Source organism: Vidua chalybeata, chromosome 2 (assembly GCF_026979565.1).
Source record: "Vidua chalybeata isolate OUT-0048 chromosome 2, bVidCha1 merged haplotype, whole genome shotgun sequence".
NCBI classification, from domain to species: domain Eukaryota; kingdom Metazoa; phylum Chordata; class Aves; order Passeriformes; family Viduidae; genus Vidua; species Vidua chalybeata.
The window spans coordinates 107596213-107620422 of record NC_071531.1 but is presented as its reverse complement, the minus strand read 5'-3'; the positions used below and the strand labels follow the sequence as shown (position 1 = coordinate 107620422).

Here is a 24210-nt window from a genome sequence, read left to right as displayed (position 1 = left end):
GTACATCCAGGGATGGTGACTCCACCACTTCCCCAGGCAGACCATTCCAGTACTTTGTCACTCTTTCTGTGAAAAACTTTTTCCTAATATCCAACCTATATTTCCCTTGGTGCAGCTTGAGGCTGTGTCCTTTGGTTCTGTCAGTTGCTGCCTGGAGAAAGAGACCAGCTCCATCTGACTGCAACCTCCTTTCCTGGAGTTGTAGAGAGTGATAAGGTCACCTCTGAGTATTCTTTTCTGCAGGTTAAACACCTCCAGCTCCCTCAGTCGTTCCTCACAGGGCTTGTGTTCCAAGCCCCTCACCAGCCTTGTTTCTCTCATTTGGATGCATCAGCTGTCCCAAATACTTCTTTGAGGTGCTTTCTCCATCTGCTGTAAGAAAATGGTGAGGAAGAAGCCCACCAGTCTCAAGTGTTCGGGTCATGCTCAATTCCCAGCATTGTTCTAATTGATTTAAGTGGCTCATTATTAACCCTGAATCTTCTGTGCTGGATAGGGTAAACCATGCGCAGGTTGACTCTTGATGTGATATGTCTTCCCAGCAGATGTCTCTGAAGGGTAATGTTGGTCTCTGGAATTAGGGGAAAGGGAAGGAGCGTCATGACGCAGGGCAAAAGGTGGCCCAATGTCAAACATCTGTGGGCTGAGGAGAACACCAGGGTCTGTTGGCTTGTGCTGGCTATCACAGTGAGTAGGTTTTGCATTTGGGACCAAACTGACTTCCTGCGCTCCCAAGGGCATGCTCGGTAGTAGTGTCATCCACTGTGTGAGGTTATCGGATTTATAGATGGTGCTCACACTAACCAAAAGTACAGGAATTAAAACTCATCATAATTCAGTGTTAGATTAAAAGGCTCCCTATGGTCATTCATCTGCTGGCATTTTAAACCAAGTTATTGCTGATCATATTTGACCCTAGAGCTGTAAGACTACCTGTTCCTTTTGGTTTTTCTCACAACTTTCAAAAAGCTTCTTTTGCATCAGTGATGTCCTTTGCTCCAGCTATTTTTGTCTTCTTAACACTTAAAAAGTTCAGCATTAGACATGCATGACTATGGTTTCTCAGTATTGTTTCACCCAGCAGTGGGGAGAAGTACTTCTTTAATGTGAAATAAGGGTGTATTTTTCTATGGTCAGCTTTATTTTAGACCAATTTCTACTTTCCATTGTGAAAGTAAAGCAAAAAAGAATGGAGCTCTTTTGCAGATACTCTGTGGACTTAGAGGAATTTGAAAACTTCTCATTGAGTCAAAATTCTCTATGGATTTCTTTTGTCCCTAGTCATGAACTGATGACCTAGATAGTAAAAGAAAATAAATGCCTGCAGCAAATAGAGTATGTGTTAGATCTCTATAGTTTTGGGATGTTTACAGGCATAGATATTAGACTATCAGGATTTTCTTGTTAAAATGGCTTATTGAGAGTTTTGAACCTCTGGGACCATGTGAAATTATAGAAATAGTGTCTGGGAAGCTTCTCCCTAAAAAATAATAAAAAGCCAGGTGGTTGTTATCTCAGACTAGGTTACTTGAGCTATCCAGGGTGTGTAGGACTTTATGATTTGGATGGTTAGGAGCAAAGGTGATTTATTATGCTGAGAAAGTAAATTCTTTGTTTTGTTTGGCTGACAGTCTTCTTGTTGTGGGTTTTTTGGATGAATAAGAGAGATGAAAAAAGGATGTGGGAGGGAAATTATTTCTTCATTCATTTTATTCTGCTAATGAAAAAGAAACATTTTTGTTTGGTTAGTTTTTCTAAGCAGTCAGAAAAGGAGCCTTTGCTTATATTACAGACAATAAAGATGAAGACTGGGCTTAGCAAGCTAATTCTTCCCTTCCCCTCCCTTCATCAGCTGAAGGGAGATCTTACATGTAGAGTGTGGGCATTCTCCTCTAAGTCAAAAACCCATTTCTGGAAATGCTGTTTTCTCTAGCCCCTTAGTGACTGCTCTGCCTTTCCTCATTCCTCCTCAGGAGCAAAATCAATGAGTGGCAAAGTAATCTTGAAAAAAAACAGGCTTTTATGACTCTGACACGCTGAACATTAGGACTCACAGTGGGAAGTAGGCAAGCTGTGTACAGGCAGAAAAAGTGTTCAGAGTATATTCCATTGGACACTGGGACTTAGGATCCCTACAGATCAAATGTGCAAAACAGTACCACAAATTTTCTGCCTTCCAAGGTTCTTTCACACAGCCTCCTGGACCTGTCAGCCTTTTTTTTTTTTTTAAACTGTATTTAGGTTCATTTTATGCTCTTATACAGAGATATTTCCATTTGTAAAGCATGTTTTAATAAATACATACCCTGCAGAAATCAATGTATTATTTGTGGCAAGTCTGTACAGTGAAGTGAAGGAACCGAACTCCTCACTGTGTTTGCTCTTTTCCAAACACTGAAACCCTCTCCATTTTGGGGGATGGGAGAAAGAAAAAAAAAGGTACATTTTTGTTCTTGAAAGTCTCTAGTGGACCTTATAAATTTGATTGTACTTGGCATTTTTGATATTCCTACTTGCTTGCACACCACAGCAGCCACATGTTGTCACTTAAAATCTAAATATCGGATAACTGCTAACTGAGACTTTATTGTGTATCATGCTTATTTTAGGAATTACTTTTGTAAAGTAAAAATGACACTAACTCTAAAAGCATGTGTAATAAAACCTCAACAATCTGTGTGCTGAGTTTGCACATATTATGTTCTCATAATCAAAAGAAAAATGTAGAATAAAAATAGTAGAGAAGAACAGTGCCCATTTTTGGAGCCTTGAACAGCTGTAAGTGATTAGAGCTTCTTGTTTGGTTTGCTTTGATTTTTTGGACTACTTTTTGAAAGTTCTGTCAACTTCACTTTTGCTTATTTCACTTTGTTTGGATAGTTTTGCCTTACTGGGTTTCCTGTGATGCTTCTGGTTATATGAAAAGTCTAGTCCAAATCACAGCGCTTCAAAAATAATAATTTTTCAGTTCTTGGGTTTCCTCAACCCAACAGAGTACTTCTCTCTCTCCAGGTAATAATACACTCACAATTACTTACTGCCAAGTTCAGATATTCACCACGTGCAGTAGTGAGGGATTCACACACACATTGCAGGGTGTTATTCCAGACTCCTGTGTAGTATTATGCAGGGCCAAGTCTGCCTGCTAGAGGTTGTCCTCCTTAAAAGGGAAAATAAAAAAAAACAAACAAAAAAAACAAACCTGCTTTCCTTATCTAGCTGTAGGATAATTCTTGCTAATACTCATGCTGCACTGAGCAATTAATTGATTTTTTTTTTTCTTCTGAAAAATTATTATCTAACAAGAATCTCTTTGGCACATGGTCACATGAATATTGTTCCTTTCTTTAACGTGGAAGTGTGGGTGGTTAGCTATACTTGGATCTATTTATACTCATCTTGTTTTTTCTAACTCAGCAGCTTTTTTTGCTTCTGTCTGCTGCTGTTGTCAGTTGTCTACTTGTCTCTGCTCAGCCTCCTGGCTCTGGCTGCACAGGGGAGAATAAATTACACAGAGAGAAGAGGGGCAAAAGTGAGTAAATTTGAGAGTAAATAAACCCCACAAATTTGGCATGGAAAATAATGTTAAAAAAAAAAAAAAGTAAAGCATGAGAAAGTGAAAAGCTTTCCTGGTGTATATCTCAAAGTATTTCTACTGCTGCATGGAATATACTGAATTTTGAAACTAGCCATAGAGATATCTATGCTTAAGTAATTTTCCCTCCCTCACAAAATACGAAATTTGTTTTCTTGAACAGAAGGATGATGAATCAAGGTCTTTTAACTATAAGTTTGTGGGGGTTTTGCATCATTGTTTTGAATGGCAAAGTGTCTATGCCATTCAGAATGTCAGGTTTTTGAAAGTGAAAGATGTTGGCATGATGGCTCAGAGTTCCCTCCAGCACGCCTCACATTTCAAACTCTGCACATCTTGCTCTCCCCATTCATATGAAATCATTTGTCTCTTAGGTCTTCTTTGAGCTGTGGTGTTCAGTTTGAGCATTTCTCTTGGAGTAAGACCTAATGAAAATCAAGAAGGAAAAAAAAAAAAATTGCTCATTCAGAGTAAAGTGTTACCACAGAAGCTTCAGGTACCTGACTGAAGTAATTTCATGGTGCATTATAGGTAGTCCAGAAGTGAGTGTTTGTGAATAGAATCACAGAAGATCTGTTTTTGCCATGAGACTGTACAGTCATTGCAACATGATTTCTGGAAGTGTGCTGCAAAACATTTTCCTACAGAGAAAATTATTGTGCAGTAAATGAAAGATTGCCTTGAGGTAGAGAGTCTGCAAGCTGAGCAGAGCAGATTGCTGCTGCAATCTTCCTGTGTGATTTCAGGCAAGCCTTGAAGTTGTTCAGTTCTTCTTATTCAGCATTTCAGGAGTTGTGGACCTGAATTCATTCATACATGTAAAGCAGCCTGACACTTGCAACAAAGCTGTGTTGTTCCACCTTGCAAAGTGTTATTGCAACATAAATAAAAACATCAATAGGCTCTTTTTTGTAGACAAAACAGTAGAATCATATCTTCATTTTCATATTCAGGCCATACTGTACTCCAGGTGTTTGTGATTGTATAATGCTTACAGGATCTAGCCCAGCTACAAAAACTTAGAGGTTTTCTGTGATTACAAAGAAAACATCTCTATCATTTAACTATATGCTGAAGCGTTAGAGTGGTTTTGAGATTGTCCCTTGTATTTAAGCATCTCAGGGGTTCGTAATAATTTAGGAATGTCTACTGAGAAGGTACTTTGCACGATTATAACTCCTGGGAAATCTGCATGGTTAGCATGTTTCACTAAAATAGGCTTTGCACACATCCTGAACTCTCAGGGTGGAATCCTGGCATTACTGAAATCAGTGTGAGTTTTACCATTGTCTTTCTTGAGACTAATGCTTTCCAGGAAAGTATAAATTATAATTTATAGCAAGAGCTATAGCACTTTTTGAAGTGCTAAATGAGTTGACATTCTTTGCTTTTTTGTTGGTAATGTTGTTACTGCTTCACTTCTTTTTATTGGCTTGTCATTAAGGTACTTAAGATATTCCAGCCTTTTGGACATGCTGCATATTGATTCTCAATTTTTGTTCTAATGAGACTTTCTGCTAAGAAGATTCCCCTGTTTTGCCTGCATCCTTTGCATTGTCATTTTTAATATTAGAAATTACATGATTGGTGGTGACAATTGTTACTCTGCTTTTGTCATTGATAATCCAAGGCTTTGATGCTGTAAGAGGTCATCTGTTGTATCTGTTATTCTTGAAGTTAATAAAGGTAGGTAGATGTAATGGTTTTTTTTCAGCAGGAGGAGAAACCTTAAATTTAGCAATCTGAACCTTTTAAGTAGGACATGGGGAAATAACTTCTAATACATAAAATTAAGAGTAGGTGGAGCAACCAGAATAAATTAAATTGCAAGCCTGCTGTGATAATTATTTTCAATTCAAAAAGAGACGCAATCTTTAAAAATATTATCTTTTACTATCTCATGTGGTAGTGAACTGTGTTCTCCCTACTTTAACCATCTCAACAAAGACCATTTTTTTCTACTGCTATGAATAGCAAGTTCAAGAAAAAGGCAGTTCTTCATCTTTGTAGCATGTACATTTCTCAAACTGCAGTGTCAGTTTTACTGTGCTACCCTGAAAATGAGTGTCAAATTCACCTTGAAGGATCCCCCCCAGGGATGCCAGCTGAACCTTTGACCCTTCTCTTCTGACTGTCACCAAGGTTAACACATCGTTACAGCTTGTGATGTTAGGGATACCTGTGCTTTCAGAGCCTTTATCAACCTACACTGTTGCACACAACTTAAACTGAAATCTCAGTTCCTCATTTCTTTTTCATAGGAATATGTCTTGTTGATTTTTGAGAGTGAATTGTGTTTTTTCCTAATTTTGTGTTAAAATAGACATGAAATTTTAAAACTTCCAGCTTTATCTCTGCTTTTCCTTAATTAGTAAAAAAACAACCATATGATTACAAACAAAAACAAAAAGATTAAGCAGCATTTTCTATTTAAATTTGAAAATGGACACGTTCATACCTCCTGCACAGTGCAAACAAGTGTGTGGTGACAGACAAAATGTCAGCATTAAGTATTGGTTCTGTGGGATAAGTTGTAGTTACTGACAGGTTAAGGACCCTTTATTTATTTGGAATTCTCTTACCAAGGTATCATGTTGGATAATAAGCTGATTATAATTAAAATGGGATTTGTTTTGTTAATCCAGAAAATGGTATCTACAAATACTTGTAGATGTCTGGGGCACTGATAACCAGCCAAGAGAACTCTTTTATCAAGAGAAGCCAAGAGAAGCCTGTTGACACAGATTTTCCGAGTTGTATTACAATATTGTTTTAATATATTGTACATTAACAGTTGCACTCACTGATCTTGAAGATCTTTTCCAACTTTAACAATTCTGTGATTCTAAATGTACTCTAAGCAGAGTTCATTTTTTTCCCAAGATTGTCCTCTGATAGAACATGAAGGGCATTTGATTGGCCACACCTAATTCTGGATGCTGTTAATGGCCATCAGTTTCGTGTTCATGAAATAATGAAATCAAGAAATGCAAAATCGATTAATTCTCTCTCTGAACGTTGTTTCAAAGGACTTCTGCAAATTCTCATTGGAGAATTGATACTACCAGTGTTGATAAGTTTTATAAGGTAAAGATGATGTATTTATTCAGGTGCTGTGGAGAATGTGAAGGGATTTTTTGCTTCTGCTTGTGGAGGAGATTACTTTTAACCCTGAGCAGCCCATAGTGCACTAGTATTTACCTTTGTATTCTTTGCTTCATACCTGCTACAAAATGCAGTCTTTAAAATAAGTCTACAAACATTACAGCCAGGTACCAATTTGCAGCATTCAAATGATATACAAAGTTATCTCTGTCCACTTTACAGTCAACTGAGAGAGCTGAGATGATACCGGGGCAGGGATGTATCCTTTTTTGTGCTCTCCATTAACTCTTTGAACAGAGCCTTTTAGGTAGCAAGCCTTAAATCACTCATTTCAGTTAGATATATGTAATTTTCTTTCTCTTAGACTTGTCTGAAAACTTTTAATAGTAATAACAATTGTGCTAACTCCAGTTAGGTGTGACCCAATGGTTTTTCCCTTTGGGAGTGTTTGAAGTGTAGTTGACAGTTCCACAAAAGAGGGTTTTGAAAAGGCAAAGTATTGTTCATTTATCTACATGACTGTATGGAAAATGAAACACTGGAAGCCACTCTGATATCTATGTGCCTACCTGAGTAATTTGGTGTATAAAATTCCTTTCCAATGGAATCCTCTATGTATACCTTCTTTCTTCCAAGTCCACATATAATGAACTTCTGTTCTTTTGCTCCTCACAGAAGTGTGCATCTCATTAAATCTCTCTCCCTGCTTTGGTTTTTGTTTCCTCTCATGTCTCAGGGACAGAGTTGCTTTTTGAGCTATAAGTATGTCAGGCCCAGTCTTCTGCCTCAAGGTGAATTTCTCTAAAGCATTTGTTGAAAAGTTCATAAACTAAAAGATCATAAAGTAATACCTTTCCAGGCAATCCTGCTATGAAATTAGTTTGCAAGATGAGCCAAGATGCAAATCTAATGCATTATTAAAGGCAACTCTAAATACAGCAAATATTTTAATATTTTAATATTCCATGCATAGAATGGCCTGCATATCAGATTGTTCTTGGCATGCACGTTTACAAGTGCCAGTAATAATATCTGTAATACAGCATTTATGCTTTAGGCCTACCACACCTTGAACAAAATTTTGAATCTAGTAGGATTGTCCAGAATTGTAGAATTCCTGTTTCCAGAAACTTAAGAATGTTTAAGCATTCTTCTGACATATAGTAAAAATATTGATGTTATATTCTACCAAACATTTCTTGCCAAACCTTAGGTCTGGAGAAACATGAAATATTTCATTGCAATCCACTAAAAGTGAATCTCATCAAATGACAAAACTATTTATGATTTTATGGTACTCTGGTCAAATGTGCAACAATACATGGAACTGCTGGAAAGGACAAGACAATTATCAGAAAATATTTTTTCACTCTTTATCAAACATTCTCTGAAATTATTGCTTTTCTCATTGTTATTGACTTCCACTTTCAGTAAAAATTTCCTTTCTTTTGTCTTCCAAAGTCAACAATATGGCTGTCTTAGAAAAAGTTTGGTTGAAACACATGAAGGATAGTCACTAATAGTACAATGCAAAACACAATGCACACTTAATGATTTCTTAGAGTCGCTGAATATTTCCTTTTATATTTATCATACTTGAGAATTCTTAGATCTTTCCTCCTTAATTCTGAATGTTTATTCAGCATTTGAAAACCATAGTGTGAGTCTTCCATTAAAAATTATTTTGCAAGAGTAGCAAATATCAATTATTTAGCTTTTCTGGATATAAATAAGTGCAAACAGTGGACCTGTGACCTCTAAGATAAACAAGGATGATCTTTATTGTCCACAAACTCTTCTGTAAGTTTATACCTTGGTGGAGACATCAGGGTACTAATGTGACATACTGTAATTTATGTTTTGCAGTAGGGATTGATCCTGTTAATGTTTGTGTTAGAAAAGGAGACAAGAAGACTAGGGAAGCTTATTGATAAGGTCTCTTGTTTGCATGGATGTTATCAAGACACTCCTTTGAGTACCGTCTTCCTTGTCTCTTCACATGGGTCAACTTTCCCTGGCACTCTAGTGTATATTTTTGCGTAATTTTCTTTACAACACAAAGAAATGCCACTCTAAAGTATTTTCACTGTGGATATTTTTCCCTATTTGGGACACTGATTGGAGTCAGAGAGTGAGTGCGGAGGGCAGCTCCCATTTGTAAATTGTCCCCTGTGGGCCATGGTGGCACTGGGTGCATTGCATGCTGGGGCTACAGGCAGCTCCTTTTGGTGATCAGCATTCAGGACTGGGTCTGGAAAGTGGAATTGCAAATTCAACTACCTGGACATGTCAATATGTCCATCTGACAGGCAGAAATGCTGACTACCACACACCTCCAGCAGCCACGGATTCCTAAATTTTGCCACCTGAATTCTGAAAAATTCAGCAAGAATGTGACATAGATGTCTGTTAAATGCAAAAATAGAACCTTTTTTTGCTTTTGGTTTGGTGTGGGTTTTTTTTGGTTTTTTGTTTTTTGTGTTTTTTTTTGGGGGGGGGGGTTTGTTGTTTGTTTGTTTGTCATGCTAAGTAGTTGGCAAAGCAACAGTAATGTCTTTAAAAGTTAAGTGCTTACTTCAGACTCAGTGTTTGTATTTGTATGTATTGGAAGCATAGTGTGAGCTTTTTCTGTGTTTTTGGGGAAGAAAGTATACTGTGGGAGTGCATATGCAGTTTTTAACTTCTTGTCACTGTCATAAAAAGGTAATTTGTACCAAGTGAACTGAAATCTGATAAAGTAATACTTCCAGCTTTCTGTAAAGATTACTTTTAATTCATTCTGTTCTTTTTACAGAAGATGTCAAAGCTTCTCATTTATGACAGCATAGTACTAATTCTAAAAAAGGCATGCACAAAACACAAGATAAAACAGGAAAATATTATGCAGAGTCATTTCAATTTCTCTGTCATTTTTACGAGCCTGTTCCAATAACAGCAAACATCAGCAAACAGGAGGCTGATTTCCATACAGAGCCTGGCCAGCTAGTTTGCTTTGTATATACAAATGTAGAGAAGCTGAGCAGCTAGTATTTTCAGTGTCCAGAACAGTTTCTCCCTCCCTTGCAGCCACACTTCTCTCTCAGCCTTTTCCATGGGTGCACTTTACAATAACCTTTTAACAGCAACAAGAATTGTGCCAGAAGTTTAAACCCAGTGTGGCATCTGGGAAGAATAGCAAGGAGCTGCTGTGCAGGAAGCAATTATCCCAGCAGGGCTCCAGAGCCCGCCTGAATAGCTGGGGCAGCCGCCAGCAGGCAAGGCCAGGCGAGAGGCACCGCTTCTTGGGCTTCAGTCTCTTCCTTCTCTCTGGCATTTCACTTCCATTTATACACTGAGCAGTAAGAGCTTGCTGCTCCAGCGGCAAAGGGCTGAGTGGGAAGAGCCCAACCACAGGGCAGAGTGTTCTCAGTGTCCAGCCCGGCAGCAGCCCACGAACAGCAGCGCTCAGGGGTTATCGCAGTTAAAGGATGGCACATCTGAGCATCAGGGAGCTGCTCCCCGCACATGTAGAGCATGGGAACAGTGCATGCTTTATTCTGCTTGATTGCAACCTGGGCTGGCTTATTTCAGGAGTAAAAGAAGCTGCAAGTAGCTCCTGGCTTTGCTGTGTGTTGCTGAAGATCAGCCTGTGTTGTAAAATCTGTGGCAACAGAGAACATTTGTGAACGGACCGAGATCTGTATGTCATTCCCTGCCTGGGGAGTTTCTCTGGAGGATCTAAAGTTGAGCACAAAAATATTGATTCTGGGCTGCTCTGTGAGCTGGGGAAATTGGGGAATTTGCTCTTTGCCTCTCTGTGCATACATTCTCCTCCTTATTCTTTGTAAGTTTAATTTTAGCATCTTCCAAGCAGAGGGCTTTCTGTAGCTGTAAAGTCTAGCCCAGTGGTTTTTTAGCAGTCCTTCAGAAATAATGAAAGTTACACTCAAGATTTGCTTGTGGTTGCCTATGACTGCAAGTTTTTGCTTCAGTCCCGTAACACAGGGCTTGTGTGCAAACCACAAAAAATAAAAGGAAATCTGTGATTTATGATTTGCATGTGCTGCAGTCACAAGAGCTGTAGTGAACAGTGATGGAAAAGTGAAATGTGGCAGATTAATATATGACTTCTGTGTTTAACTGCTCATGAAAAATCAGCACTGCAGTGCATATGCTCCTCTCTTTGACAAATGATGGGAAAAGTTTAATGTTTTCACAACTTTTTCTGCCCAGCATTTACTGTAGAAGAGTTCTACTAACCTTAGGCTCAGTCAGAGATAAATGCAATAGAAACTTAACATAGGTTTATATCCTTCTTTTGAAGTGTGGTCTCATTTCCATGGCGTATCATCTTGGTCAAAAGACAGAGAATCAGTAGATTTTTAGTTATGTTAGAAAACACTGTATTTTTTTCAAGGTTAGTTTGCAAAATACTTGTTTATTTGTAGTCTTTAGTTGGCAGAACCAAAACTTCTTTGGGAGTTAACTTGATTATAAAGTTTTTACAGAAAATGTTTTGAATGAGAAGTCAAATCTGTCTTGAAAATACAAATTTGGAAACGTATGAAAGAATCCACTGCATTTTAGTCACCTGTGACTAATTTTATTTGCTTAGTTTGGTTCTCAGTTCATGTTCTCTGCCATAAAGAGCTCAGGTTTAGCCCCAGAGGAACTAAGAAAATCCTTCTTCCCTTGGGAAGCTGCTGTGCCAGCTCCAGGGAGGAAAGCTTTCACAGGCAATTTAGTGCAGGAAGTGCAGCGGTCACGGGAAGGATCCGGGAGCCTGAGATTTGCATCCCTTGAGTGAGGAGCCAGCAGTGGGCAGTCAGGCTCAGAGGGGATGTGCCTTCTCTTCCAGACAAGTGGGAGTCTGAGGCAAAACTGCTGCATCTCAGAAGGTCACAGAGTGACTGAAGCCACAGCTGAAAATAATGACCTGCTGCACAGACCAGCCAGGAGAAAACTATGAATAATTCATTTCTATTCCCTCCTCTCAAACTGTGAGGATTTTGTTGTTGCTTCACAATTGTACTTGTAAGTCTAGGAGATCCTTAGTTTTGCATGTTTTATTTTCTTGTGGGAGCTCATGGTAGAAGAAGACCTACAAACTTCCACTTCAAATCTCTTGATAACTTGAGTCCTGTCAGAACAGTTCCCTTTAGAAGACCCTACATAAGAACCTTAAAAAAACCTGTATTTTAGCACAATGGCTGTGAGAAATCTGCACTCTTGAGAAATGTCTTCCATCAGATTACGAGTCTTAGTGAAGTTTTACCTACCCAGCCTTCTAAAGTTTGAAACTGAATGTTAGGACTCTGCTGTTGAAGACTTGTGCTCTGCACAGCTGCTCTTTTCTTAGGGGAAAGTAGGAAGTTTTCTATTGATGAAATACACCCCACGATATACAATCGTCATAAATCCATGTTGCCATCCTGCCAACATTAGCTTCAGACTTAGAAAAGTAAGACAATATTGTCAATACCTACAGTGACAGTCAGGAACTGAGATTCCCTTGGAAACAGCAGCAGAGTCTGGACCCCTTTGGAAAGTCGTGGTTGTACTCTCCTCCCTCCACTCCTGGTGCTGTCTGCAGGGTTTAGGTGTGATCTGCCACATGCAGTCAGGTCTGGTGATGTAGGTGGGCCTTTTGTCTTCATCCTTAGTGGCTCTGACACAGCTCCTCAGAGTGACCTTGGTCTTTCTTTTACAGTGGGAAACAGGCTGCTAAATTCCTCTAGAGATTTGGGTTATGTAGTTTCTTTTATGGTTACCAGGTAGGAATTTTTTGTATGTTTTAAAATTTGTGGTTTGTTAGTATTATTTTTCCTTATTACATTTGTGATTCTTTAGGTAAGGTAATTAAAAACTGAGAGATTTTGTGTGGAAAATTAACCCTGGCTGGTCTGAGATTTTATCCTTGGATGTGTGTAAATAACACAGTAGTGGTGGTGCTTAAAAGAAAATTCATGTGTAACTGATACTTCAAATCCTCTGACTTGCTTAAGGGAAGACAAATGAAGACATACCAGACATCGAGTTCAGTTCAAGTTCACTTTTACTTCTGATTTCAATCACTGATTGTAGTGAAAGCTACATGTGCACCAGTGCATCCAGGGGAGATTTATGCATGGGGTTAAATCTACAGTTTTACAGAAATTTCACAGTTGTCATTGTAAACTCATCATTCCCATGCAGGGCCTTCTTTGGATATTGCAGAAAGATTGATAGTTCTAGCTATAATTTTAGCGATATATAAAATGTGCTTAAGTGTTGTCCATTAGTTGAGTTTAGGTGTTTTCTGAACTTAATAAGTAACAATACGAAAAACAGTTTATGAAGCATTGGCTTCTTCTTTTTTATATTTTTTTTTGTGATCTTTGTAGAACAGATTTAAGACCATGAAGATAGTAGTAACATGCTTTTGTTGTAAGATTTTAATCTTGGTTTATAATAAGAAAGGAAGTATTGCATAGAAAATGTTTTGCACTGTAGCTATGAAAGCATTTCAGAGAAGTATTTTATTGGTTCAAATATTGCAATATAAACGTAGCTGTGTGTTCAGAAATTAGTTCTGACTAATGTGAGCCAATATGGATTATTGTGAAGTAAATCCTCCCCTGAATTAAATCTTCCTTTGTGATTAACAAAAGCCAAATGTTTACAGAAAGTTAATTTGGAATTGTTACAGTTTCAACTTCTGAAAATCACACATGCTGAGGCATGAATTTTTCTTTTCTGGTTTTGATTTATGGAATTCTGCATATATCCTGGCTGTTTCTACAGTCTTGTTGGGTGAAGCGTCAAACACATAAAGTAATTCTGATATTTGGTGTCTTGTGATAATGCCAAGGGCTGAATAACTATCAGCTGCCTCCGAATTCACCAAGCAATTCAGGACACAGATAACTCTTAAGCCTTTGTGGATATCCACCTTCTTGTAGTTACAGCCATCAATAATGAGGCCAGAAAAGTGGGAAAAGGAGTCTTATTGAATGGACTTGCATCTGATTCTGCCTCTGATATACCAGACTGGCTGGGGTGCCAGAAGCAGCAGCTTGAATCTATTGTCACTTTATCTACCTTAAATACCTTCCTTTTACGTAAAGCCACCTTCCTATGCATTTTGCACCTTCCTTTAGGCTGCCTTCAGGCCTGTCTGTCTTGCAAAGCTGTTTTGTTGGTCTGTAGGGTAGCGGGGAACAATTGACTTGCACTTTGTCATGACAGATTTACAGCACAGGAAGACCACTTGAAAGAATGTTTCAGACTACTTTCAAATAGAATTTTTTGTGTGTTTGATCTGGAGGAGGCAGCATGTACCTTCCTGGGGTCCCAGAGAATGGAAAGGAAAGCAGGACAGACTTGTCTGTCTGAACTTTGAAGTTAAACAAGAACAAATTTAGTCATTGTTGAAGACCTGCTCCAAACACATTTTGATGTCTAGTGTCTAATATTCAAGCGTGCTATAATAGGTAGAGAAGAATACATGGGATTCACAAGGCTTGGAACAAGACACAAATTTTAAAATAAAAATTAAGATAGTAATTTTTACTCTTTTTTGTTCAACTTTGTTCAAACTGCAAAGCTGCCTTCTGTTGCTGACATTCCATGCCTTACAAACTCTCCTGCAGTGGTGAGTTGTGATACGGATATTTTGGGATGCTAGACCAGAGAGAGGGAAATGAACAAACTCTGTGTTTCTTAACTAAGAAATAAAAGCTCCATTTTACTTGGATATACCATTGGTGGCACTATTAATTACAATTGCCAGGACTCACCTTGTACTTCGACTGTTGTATCGATATTCTTAATTAGATTGTACACTTTTAAAGCAAAGGCAGTGTCTGACACATTAATATTACATGCCCACCACTTTCAATTTAGAAAATGAAAGAAAATGGGTTGTTGTGTATGCTGTACTGTAGAAGACTATAATATATGAAATTTGTGATATCATATATGCAGAAACCCTGGCTATACAAACAGAAGTCAGTATTTCATTCTGCAGTCTAAATTTGATCTTCCTGTTAATTTGTTTGCTTTTGAATTATTTTGCAACAGAGCAGATTTCACTTATTAAATAGAAATAAACTATAAACTGAAAGAAAGTTAAAAAAATGTCACTCACATTTATATTTGGACTCTGCAAGCATTTCTCTTATGGCTTCATTCTGTCTCATATTTCATACCACGTTTCTGTGAAAAGTAAATGAATCACCCACATATATAAAAATATTTCATAACACAGACAGATGGGTATGGATTTATACGTGCAGAAATTTACACACATATACACAACACACATAGGTATATAAAATATGGTCTCAGAATAAGAATATATGTGTGTACAGCTATACTGAATTCTTGGTGGTATGTTGTAGAACCCTTGGGTAAGTTTTTATGGATTTGATTTATTGGCTGACTGAGTTGATTCATTATTTGTATATGATTTTTTGCTGCTGGGTGGCCATAATTTACAATTCTGGACCTAGTTAACTCTGTGGGTGCCTAGAGTTTTCTGTATGAACATCTCCAACTATTGTTTAAAGAAATAAATGAAGTGGACTTGCTTGAATGAGCAATTTACTGAGGAGGAGCAAAATAAGGTCAGGCAGGCAGGTCATAGAAAATAGCTTTCAAAAAGTCTTTGTAAGACACCATACCATCATATATTTTCTTAGCATACATACAATAATCCATACATTTTACAGGCAGCTGAAGATCATCTGTGAAACGCTTTTTCTCTTACTAGAATGTTTTTCTCTTATTCGAATCAGTCTTTTTCTCTTATTAGAATTCAGTGCTATTCTTGTATTATCCTAATTGTAAATCCCTGTTAGATTTGCTGGTAGGCACAGAACACAATACTGAAGAGGCATGAAAAGTCAAAAAGTGCCTTGGCTTCATTTTGGTATAAATGAAACATGACACTTACTTCCAGAATTAGAATTTTAGCTTTGGCAGTTAGCAGAGCCGTTCTTTTCCCATGACACAACCATATCTACTAAAGTAGTGGAATAAAACTGTTTTCTGTATCTTGTTTACTTGGAAGGACTTCTCTTGGTATTCAGCATGGTCACAACTCTTCAGGAGGTTTGGGATGTAATGGTATACTCACTGCCTGTCACTTTTGCAAATTATATCATTTGCTGCTATAAAGTCCAGCTGGTGTACTTTGGGGCAAGGGCAAAAATATGAGAAGACCCAGAGCACTCAAATTAAAATGCCTTCATTAACTGTTAAGTATACGCAGACTATGAAGTGTAATTTGCAAGATTTCATGTACTGTCTCCAAAGGTGATTTGACTGTTTACAGCGCTCAGTACTGGATATGAACTTAGTAAGACAAATTCAGCAGTGATTCTTTATTTGTTCCTACCAAATTTCAGGTGCATGTCTTCTTTTGTGTACTTTTTTTACTTAAAGCCATTGGTCTATGGTCCATAGGTATTTCTGGGAGTGCGTGTTGAGAAGAAATGCTGCACATAGACAACATAAATTTTTCATAGCTGCAGTTTTCATTTGCAATGTCATATTAAACTGAAGGTATTGTCCAGTCTTATTGGGATGGTGGGTACCTAATTTTTTTAAATGCATTGAAGAATTTTGGTAGTTGTCCACCAGGGGAAGTACACTTCCTCCTAGCCATCTGTGACTGCTCCAGTTACAGACACGTGTAATTCCACATTCAGTGGTGGCACATTTTATTGTAGCTGTGTAATTTATCACAATTCCATGTGGAATAACCATCATTGCAGTGAAAGTTCTAAACCCTTCTCATGTTTTAAGGAAACCAATCAACCTAACAAAAGAAACCCCTTTGCACATGCATTCAGAATCCATGTTGTAATACAGCTTCCTTCAGCATGCATGTCACATCTTAGGAAGTCTGCCTCAACATCCATGAGGGAATGTTTCTTCTGCATCTCCTTCTTTATCTAAATCTCAAATAATTTGCAAGAAAAGCAGCTTTCAATGACTTTTTAGTTTTTCATATGTTTCTGCTTTAATGCTTCTCTCCATCTATGCTTTGAAGGGAATCTCATAGCAATTGCTACAAGAAATTCCTAGGACTGTTCTTGCTTAAGGTTACAATTTGTGCAAGATATGCAGTTGTGTCATATTGTGGTGGATTTGAATGGGATTTTCTTAAGTGATAAAATAACAGAGGAGCACAAATGCTACTGAATGTCACCAGGATTCAGACTTTGAAGAAATACACAAAAATCACTGATTTCAGTTTACATGGGTTTGAAATCATCTGATGAGCTGGCAAATTCTTGTGATATATAAATACCTTCCTTTGTTCTATCCAGTGTGGTCATTATTTATGTACATAAAAGGTATGTATTTCTGCATGTGTATGTGGATATACAAGTACCCCAAAATGCAAGTGAAAGTAGTTCAAAAATCGGGGTTTTTTTTTAATCCTTTGCATACGTTATTTGGAAAATCAATTGCTTTCTGTGATTTAGGGACATGTAAAACAGAAATAAATACAGATAGAGTTCTAGTTATAGTTTACATCCTCTTCCCCTGCTCACCAGTTCAGGCAGTCAGCAATCTAAAACTGCGTATAGATTCTTGAAAAATGTGTGTTTGCAGGTCACCTTTACTTTTTCATTCCTCATGCCTCAAATCTCCAGTGAAATTTCAGCATTACCAGCTTTCTGAATGATAAAGGACATTTCTCTTGTGCTTTCAAGCAATGAGTGCCAAAGGCAACAGAATGAAATTTGTATGCAACACTGTCTACGCTCCACGCGCGTGTCCATTTATCTCAATAACTGACTGTCATCTTTGTGCCTGTACATCCTACAATGACAATCAGAGCCCAACGCTGCTCGAGATGTCAAATTTCCAGGGATAGATTTCTAGCTGCAGGCAATTCGAGCTAAATACCTCATATTGAGAACACTCTCCTCCTTGTCACTGACCACATTAAAGCCTTTCATGTAGCTTCATATGTGGCTTTTATTTATTGTCTACTTCCACCCATGGCTTGAACTGCAGTGGCTTTCAAAAGTGATAGGGCTTGTAAGCATATGTGCACTTCAGAATGTATTTTCTGTAATTAAGGAACTTTCTTTGTATATCAAAGTAAACATGGTACATATGCAGCTGCCTACTCAAATTTTGCTGCATTTTGGTGAACTTTGCAATTTGTTCAACCATTTGGTCAATAAAATGGAAGAATAAATCCTTTTAAAGGAAGATCAGGTATTTTCATATGCATTTAATGTGCATTTTTATATAAGATAATAAAATTTGGTATCACAAAGGTAAGTGTGTTTTCTGATTTGGGGTCATTGGAATTCCGTTATCTCTCAAAAGCTGAATTCAAAATTCAGAACAGAATGTTATTAATTTCCCAGTAAGAATATAATTGCTTCTACTCGTCTGCTTATCAGCCTTTAAACTTACCTATTTAAGGTGAAGAACTAAAGAATAAAGAATTTCTTTCACTTTCTTAAGAAATGAAAACCAAAACAAACACAAAATTCATGAATAATAATGAGCATGACCAGCAGCAGGATAGTGTGCACATATTTCTTGTCAAGAAAAAGTAATTGCAGCACTTGATGTGAAAATGAGATTTATGTCTCGTGCTAATTTTTACTCTCTACCTGATTGTATCAGTACATGGGAAGGAATTGTAGTCCTTCTGGCTAACAAGCATTAAACAGGCTGGTAAGCATGCATTACGTTACACAGAATGAAGAAAAAACTAACAAGTCTCCAAATCTCAGAGATTTTAAAATACTGATGTAAAATTTAAACACAAGCTTTTTGCATAAGAGAAGGAAATTAGGCTAATAGTAATTTTTTCCACTTTTTTAATGTGATATGTAAAACCACAAATGGCTTGTTCTATTATCTGTAACAAAATATTTTCCAATCTATTATTATTAAATCAATAATTCATATTAAAGTATTTTTGTTATCCTTGATTTGTCCTAGATCAGAGGAGGAAAGCTTATGATCACATACACAAGAAAGAACGATGCTGGCAAATACGTTTGTGTTGGAACAAATATGGTTGGAGAACGTGAAAGTGAAGTTGCAGAGCTCACTGTTTTAGGTAAGAATTCCTTTTAGACTCTATTGATGAAAATGTCCATCTTTTGTTTTTCCTAGGAAGCCTTTCTCTCAAGATTATTCTGATCTATTTCCTTTTCAGTGCTGAAAATGTTTTTCTCATGGTTGTGATCTAGTACACAGAGGGAAGGTAATGGCTCTGCAGCCCACCTGGGACAATTTCTTCCTATTATAAGATACTTTTGTATTTAATGCTCAAACTGAAAATAATTCCAGTGTCCGTGACTGGATCAGTATTGTGAAATAACAGCAAAACAAAAATTAACAAGTTTAAGAAGCAGAGGCTTAGCTTTTCCTTCTTACTGGAAAGAATCATAATTACTCTAAATTTCTATTTGGAAAAATTATCCTTTCATTTATAGAAACGTGTGCTGAGTGTTGTAAAACTACAACAGATTTGCTTGTTCAAGTGATTCTATTGATAGTCCCTCTGAGCATCAAAAAATATGTTTTCATTTAAGATAGCTGAACTTAGCTGAAAATTGCATGTTTGGTTGCAACATCAGGAGGGAAGCTGTAATTCCACCTGCAGTCTCAGTGTTCCTTCAGCATAGGAGAATTTAAGTGCTTTTCCTTCAAAATATGTCCCATTTTACTTTAAATTAGAGGAGACTTGAGATAGCTTGATTGTTTCTAAAAAAAAAAAAAGCTTTTGCATCTTTACAGGATGAGACAATTCAAGCCCTGGTTCACAGCACACTGGTTTCCATCACAATGCTGCTGCAGTAATAGTAGTTTGTTGGTGGCTTTATTTTTATTAAATTCATGTTTAAGAGCTGTCTTGTCTGTCTTTGGCACTTTTATCTGTCTTCTCTACATTGTTGAGCTAGGACTCAGGCAACTTGAAGACCTGTTCAGAATTTCTTGTGAAGCAGGGGTTTCCTAAATAAAACAAGGTTTTATGCCATCTTAAAATTGTTCAAAATGAATATCCAGGAAGAAAGTGGTATGTAACCCTTTAGAAGCTGAGGAAGACTTTGTGATCCCTTGTACTGTTTTATTTTGGTTTTGTATAAACCCTTTTGAAGCACTAGGGGAGGAAGTTTATTGTCAAATAGACTTTCAGAAGTTTCAAGCAAAATCTAAACTTGAAAGCTGTAATTAATTAAGTAAAGTCCTGGCACCAGGCTTCTATTTAACTGTACCATTTAATAGCTCATCACTAGTCTGCTGCCAAGCAGGGAATCATGGGCTGGACTGTTTGATAACTTCGGCTGAAAAAATACTTCTCTTGCTAAACACCTGTAAGAGGGGTGTATTGCAGGCAGAGCTCTGTCTGGCTTTTTTTTTCATCTCTTGTTCCTTTCAGACATATTTCAGATTTTCAGCCTGGGGAAACTAGTGAGGTTTTGTTTTCAAATGGGTCAGTAAAGCTTTGAATGTCTTACCAGCCTGTGTCTAGAAATCTTTAAAACACCTTATTCTTTCAACTCAGACTTGGATATGCATGAAAAAGCACGAGTAATATGCTGACTTCATATATTAAATTTTTTCTGCGTTAATCTTCTATTTATGAGGTTTGGTTATTTAGAAGTTGAACTTTTGCTTCTAGGTCTCTGCTTTAGATCAGAGGGAGGATGCATGCCAGAAACTGTAATATTAGAAAGTTTCAAAGTGATCCTTGCTAAGCTTTCCTTGTATGTACCAAATAATCATGTGACAAAGATAGATTCTTAAATCAGTGCTGATTTCCCTTATCCCTTTCTGCATTTGAGTAAGAGTGTTATAAATGGGCAGACAAAAACTCGTGGGAGTCAATTACTCTTCCTTTAGGAAACTGATCTGGAGAACAATGTGCCTCTTGTGAGTTTTGCAGTTGGGCAGCAGTCTTGGTTTTACCAGATCAGTCCTTTTCCTCTTGCATAGTTAAGTTAAATATTCTTCCCCAAACTGTTCCTACTCTGAGAATTAATCTGGATGTTCTTTTCTTACATGCAGTTTTGGTTTTTTCGGCACCTACAAGAAAGGGGCCAGGGTAGAGGGTTGTCTATATTTGTACCTTTTTAGTTCACAGCTAGATTTCTGTCTGTAGATCTCTGTTTTATTTCTCACTTCTTGTATATGAACTCAGGCTAGAAATGACAGCTTAAAGATCAACTTGCTATTTCATTTAACATTATTTCCTACCATTGCCAGCAAAGTTAAGTTTTCTACAACACAAGTGTCCAGCTGGTCTGGATATCCTCGAGAATAAAGGAAGCTTTTTTTTAAATAAGGTTTTGTTCAGTTCACATTTCCTTTTCGAACTATGACGTTTTTGTAATATTGAATCTCTGTGTCTGCAAATCCAGAGTAATATTTAGAACTGCTTTTCTCAAACACAAATGTGAGACATGAAGAGCATGGGATTGTCTCTTTATCCTTCTGTCTGGTTGTTTTGTACTCCTCTGAGAAATTTGTGGAGTATTTTTGGGTATTCACACTTCCTGATGGTGCCAATGGCCTCAGACTGTTGCAGTTCCAGGGGGATGATATTTATATCTTTAGTACATACAAGTCAAAACATGCAACTGCCTTCTCAACTCCCTCAGAGATTTCACAGGTTTATAGACAAAAAGTTCATCTGCCTTAGGCAAAGGAACCTGCCAAACACTCTCCTGTTAAACCTTCCCAGTTATTTTATGGACATGCTGTTGTCATCTGGTGCTGCTCTTCTAGATGGGTCATTCCTGGAATATTCCAGAAATTGTTTAAAGCCACTTTTATTCTTGAGAGTGTGCAAACCTCACGGCAGTGCAGCCTGGTGTGGAATTATGAAAGTATGAATAGCCCAGCAACCTAAAGCTTTGAATCCTGGTACAGGTAGAAAAGTGTATCAATACCTTTCCTGAAATTTGCAGAGTTTTCCAAAACAACCCAGCCTGTACTGAGGTCACCTTTTGTTCCAGAAAGTCTGAGCATAAGTGTGCAGCAGTGAATCTGACTCTGGTGAGCCAGGACTTGGCTCGTCCATGTCCTGCAATTTAAATCAGGGATAGCAGCAGTTTTGATGAACAAAAACTACAGAGAGGACTATCGGTGCTGGGATCCCAGACATGTCGGAAGAATGATGCCTGAACTCCAATGATTTTAGAAGGCTAATTAATTACTTTATTATACTATATTACACTATAACTATATTACACTGTATTACACTAACAAGAACTATCACTAACTAGAAAAACTCTCTGCTGAGAGTCCCAACACAGCTCTTGGATCCAACTGGTCCATGAATCCAAACAACCATCACCAGAATCCAGCCAAGCAATCACCTTGGGTAAACAATCTCCATACCACATTCCACATGGGCACAAACACAGCTACAGATAAGAATGGTTTCTCTTCTTCTCTCTGTGTTTCTCCAGGAAAAAACCCTGAGAGAGAGAGAATTATGTCTCTCTGTTCAGAGAATGTGAATGCCACAGAGGACATTCTGGGTTTTTTTGGCTTGTTTTACTTCATGTGTGCTGATGAGAGAAAAGGTTGCCTTTCAAATGCAGAATTGGAAATTATTGCATGGAGTGTTTGCTGCTGCTGACACCTGTGAGCAACCTCAAAGAGAGCCTCTGCAATCTGGACACAGAACTGCTGGATTAATCCTTGTTTTCCTTTCCCTTTAGAGAGACCATCTTTTGTGAAGAGACCAAGCAATTTGGCGGTGACTGTGGATGACAGTGCGGAATTTAAGTGTGAGGCAAGAGGTGACCCAGTCCCTACAGTGAGATGGAGGAAAGATGACGGGGAGCTGCCAAAAGCAAGGTGCAGTACTTGGAGTTACCCTTTTTATAACATAGTTTGGTGTATGGTGAGGCCATTCAGTGACTGTCGGCTAGAATTTCTTTGTCTTGAATACAAAAGGCCTGGCTTGATCCAGTAAAACATTTCTAATTAGCACTGTGCTCTAGTTGAATTTACAATTTATGTTGAAACTTAAGAACGGCCTGCTTTCAAGTTTTTGTTGTGACAGCACATGACAAATGTAACATAAAACAACCAAGTTCAGCCAATAGTATGAGATACAGATTAATTCTTCACCTGAAGAGTCTTTTGTGATTACTAAAAGTTTTGGAGAATGCATTACAAATAGTGAAAGAGATTACAACATCAAGAAATGCGTACTTGAATTGCAAAATGGAGTCTGGAAATGTAGAAAGCTGCCTTGGTTATACATGTTTTTGTTGCTAGGTTTCCAATGAACTTCCTTGTTATTGCTGCAATTCAGGCCAAAAAGTAAAACACATTATTAAAAATAAACACGTCCTGTGATGGATCAATATAGAGATAGATTAAATACTAAATTTACTTAATTTGAAATCCTAATTATCAGTTTAAAAAACTTTCAGGGGAGTGGACTGAAAGAAGAAACCCTTTAACAGTTCTGCATTAGGGCTTTGCAATTTTTTGTGTGCAAATAATATCAGAATACGGTTTTCAAATACTTGGATATCTTTTGATTTTAAAACTTTATTTTGCATTATCAATTTATAAGTATGTATACTTTTTTTCCCCCTTATGGGAAATACAGAAATGAGAATATTTTCAGAGCAAATCCCCCATGGTTTTACCCTTTACAGAAATTGTACAAAGTTCTGTTATTCCTATTCATTGTTAACTACTATGTATATTTAAAGATACGAAATCCGTGATGATCATACCTTGAAAATCAGAAAAGTTATGGCAGGAGACATGGGATCATACACTTGTGTTGCAGAAAATATGGTTGGAAAAGCTGAGGCATCAGCAACTTTAACAGTTCAAGGTAAGAATGTTTCTTTGCAAATAATAAAGTTAAATAAAGTTGTACTAGAATAAGTTGATTTTTCTTTGTACAACAACACTAGAGATTAAAAAAAATGTGAAAATACAAATTTGTTTTGAGTTGTAGTCTGAGGAAATGGAAACACTTTACGTGTAAGATTTTTTTTAAGCAGTCTTTACAATGCTGGGATGGGGAACTGAGTATTTCAGTTCCTCAAGTTCAGAATCAAGGCACTTGCAATCTTTGTATCTGAAACACAGAAAGAAGAAAGTTGCATTCTTTTAATTCAAAAAATTAAGCTGCATTTTTTTAATTCAAAAAGAAAGAGTTGCAAGTTCAAGTATCTGCCAAGTTTTTTCAATTAAATATAGTAGAGAAGCAGTGAATGATAAATCTGTTTGTGTATCTTTTAGTACACTAACCCAGACACTGGAATTCCTGTTGCTTTTTCATTATAAAAGCGTATTGTAGCACTACTGTTTCTTTGTAAGATAAAAATTCAGTGGAACTCAGTGAACTAATATGTATAAAAATCCTTCACTGCCTTTATATACACAATCCAGATGTTCACTATTCAGATAATCCCTCTCTTCCTTTCCTGGCGAGCAGACAGGCAATGATGTCATCCTGATGCTTTTTTCTGGGCGCTGATGGTCCTTCTGTCCTTTTCTCTGTTCAGTGGGAATTAGTCATT

At 37.4% G+C, this 24210-nt stretch overlaps 1 protein-coding gene across 3 annotated transcripts in view; it reads left to right on the top strand.

Annotated features, from left to right (window-relative positions):
• The window catches only part of ROBO1 (roundabout guidance receptor 1), a 292679-nt gene that overhangs the window by 188619 nt on the left and 79850 nt on the right, over positions 1–24210 (top strand). For all 3 annotated transcript variants that reach the window (XM_053934339.1, XM_053934340.1, XM_053934338.1), the window contains exons 4-6: positions 18641–18761; positions 22378–22516; positions 23389–23516. In XM_053934339.1, the coding sequence (XP_053790314.1) occupies positions 18641–18761; positions 22378–22516; positions 23389–23516 (388 nt within the window). The remainder of the gene's footprint in view (positions 1–18640; positions 18762–22377; positions 22517–23388; positions 23517–24210) is intronic.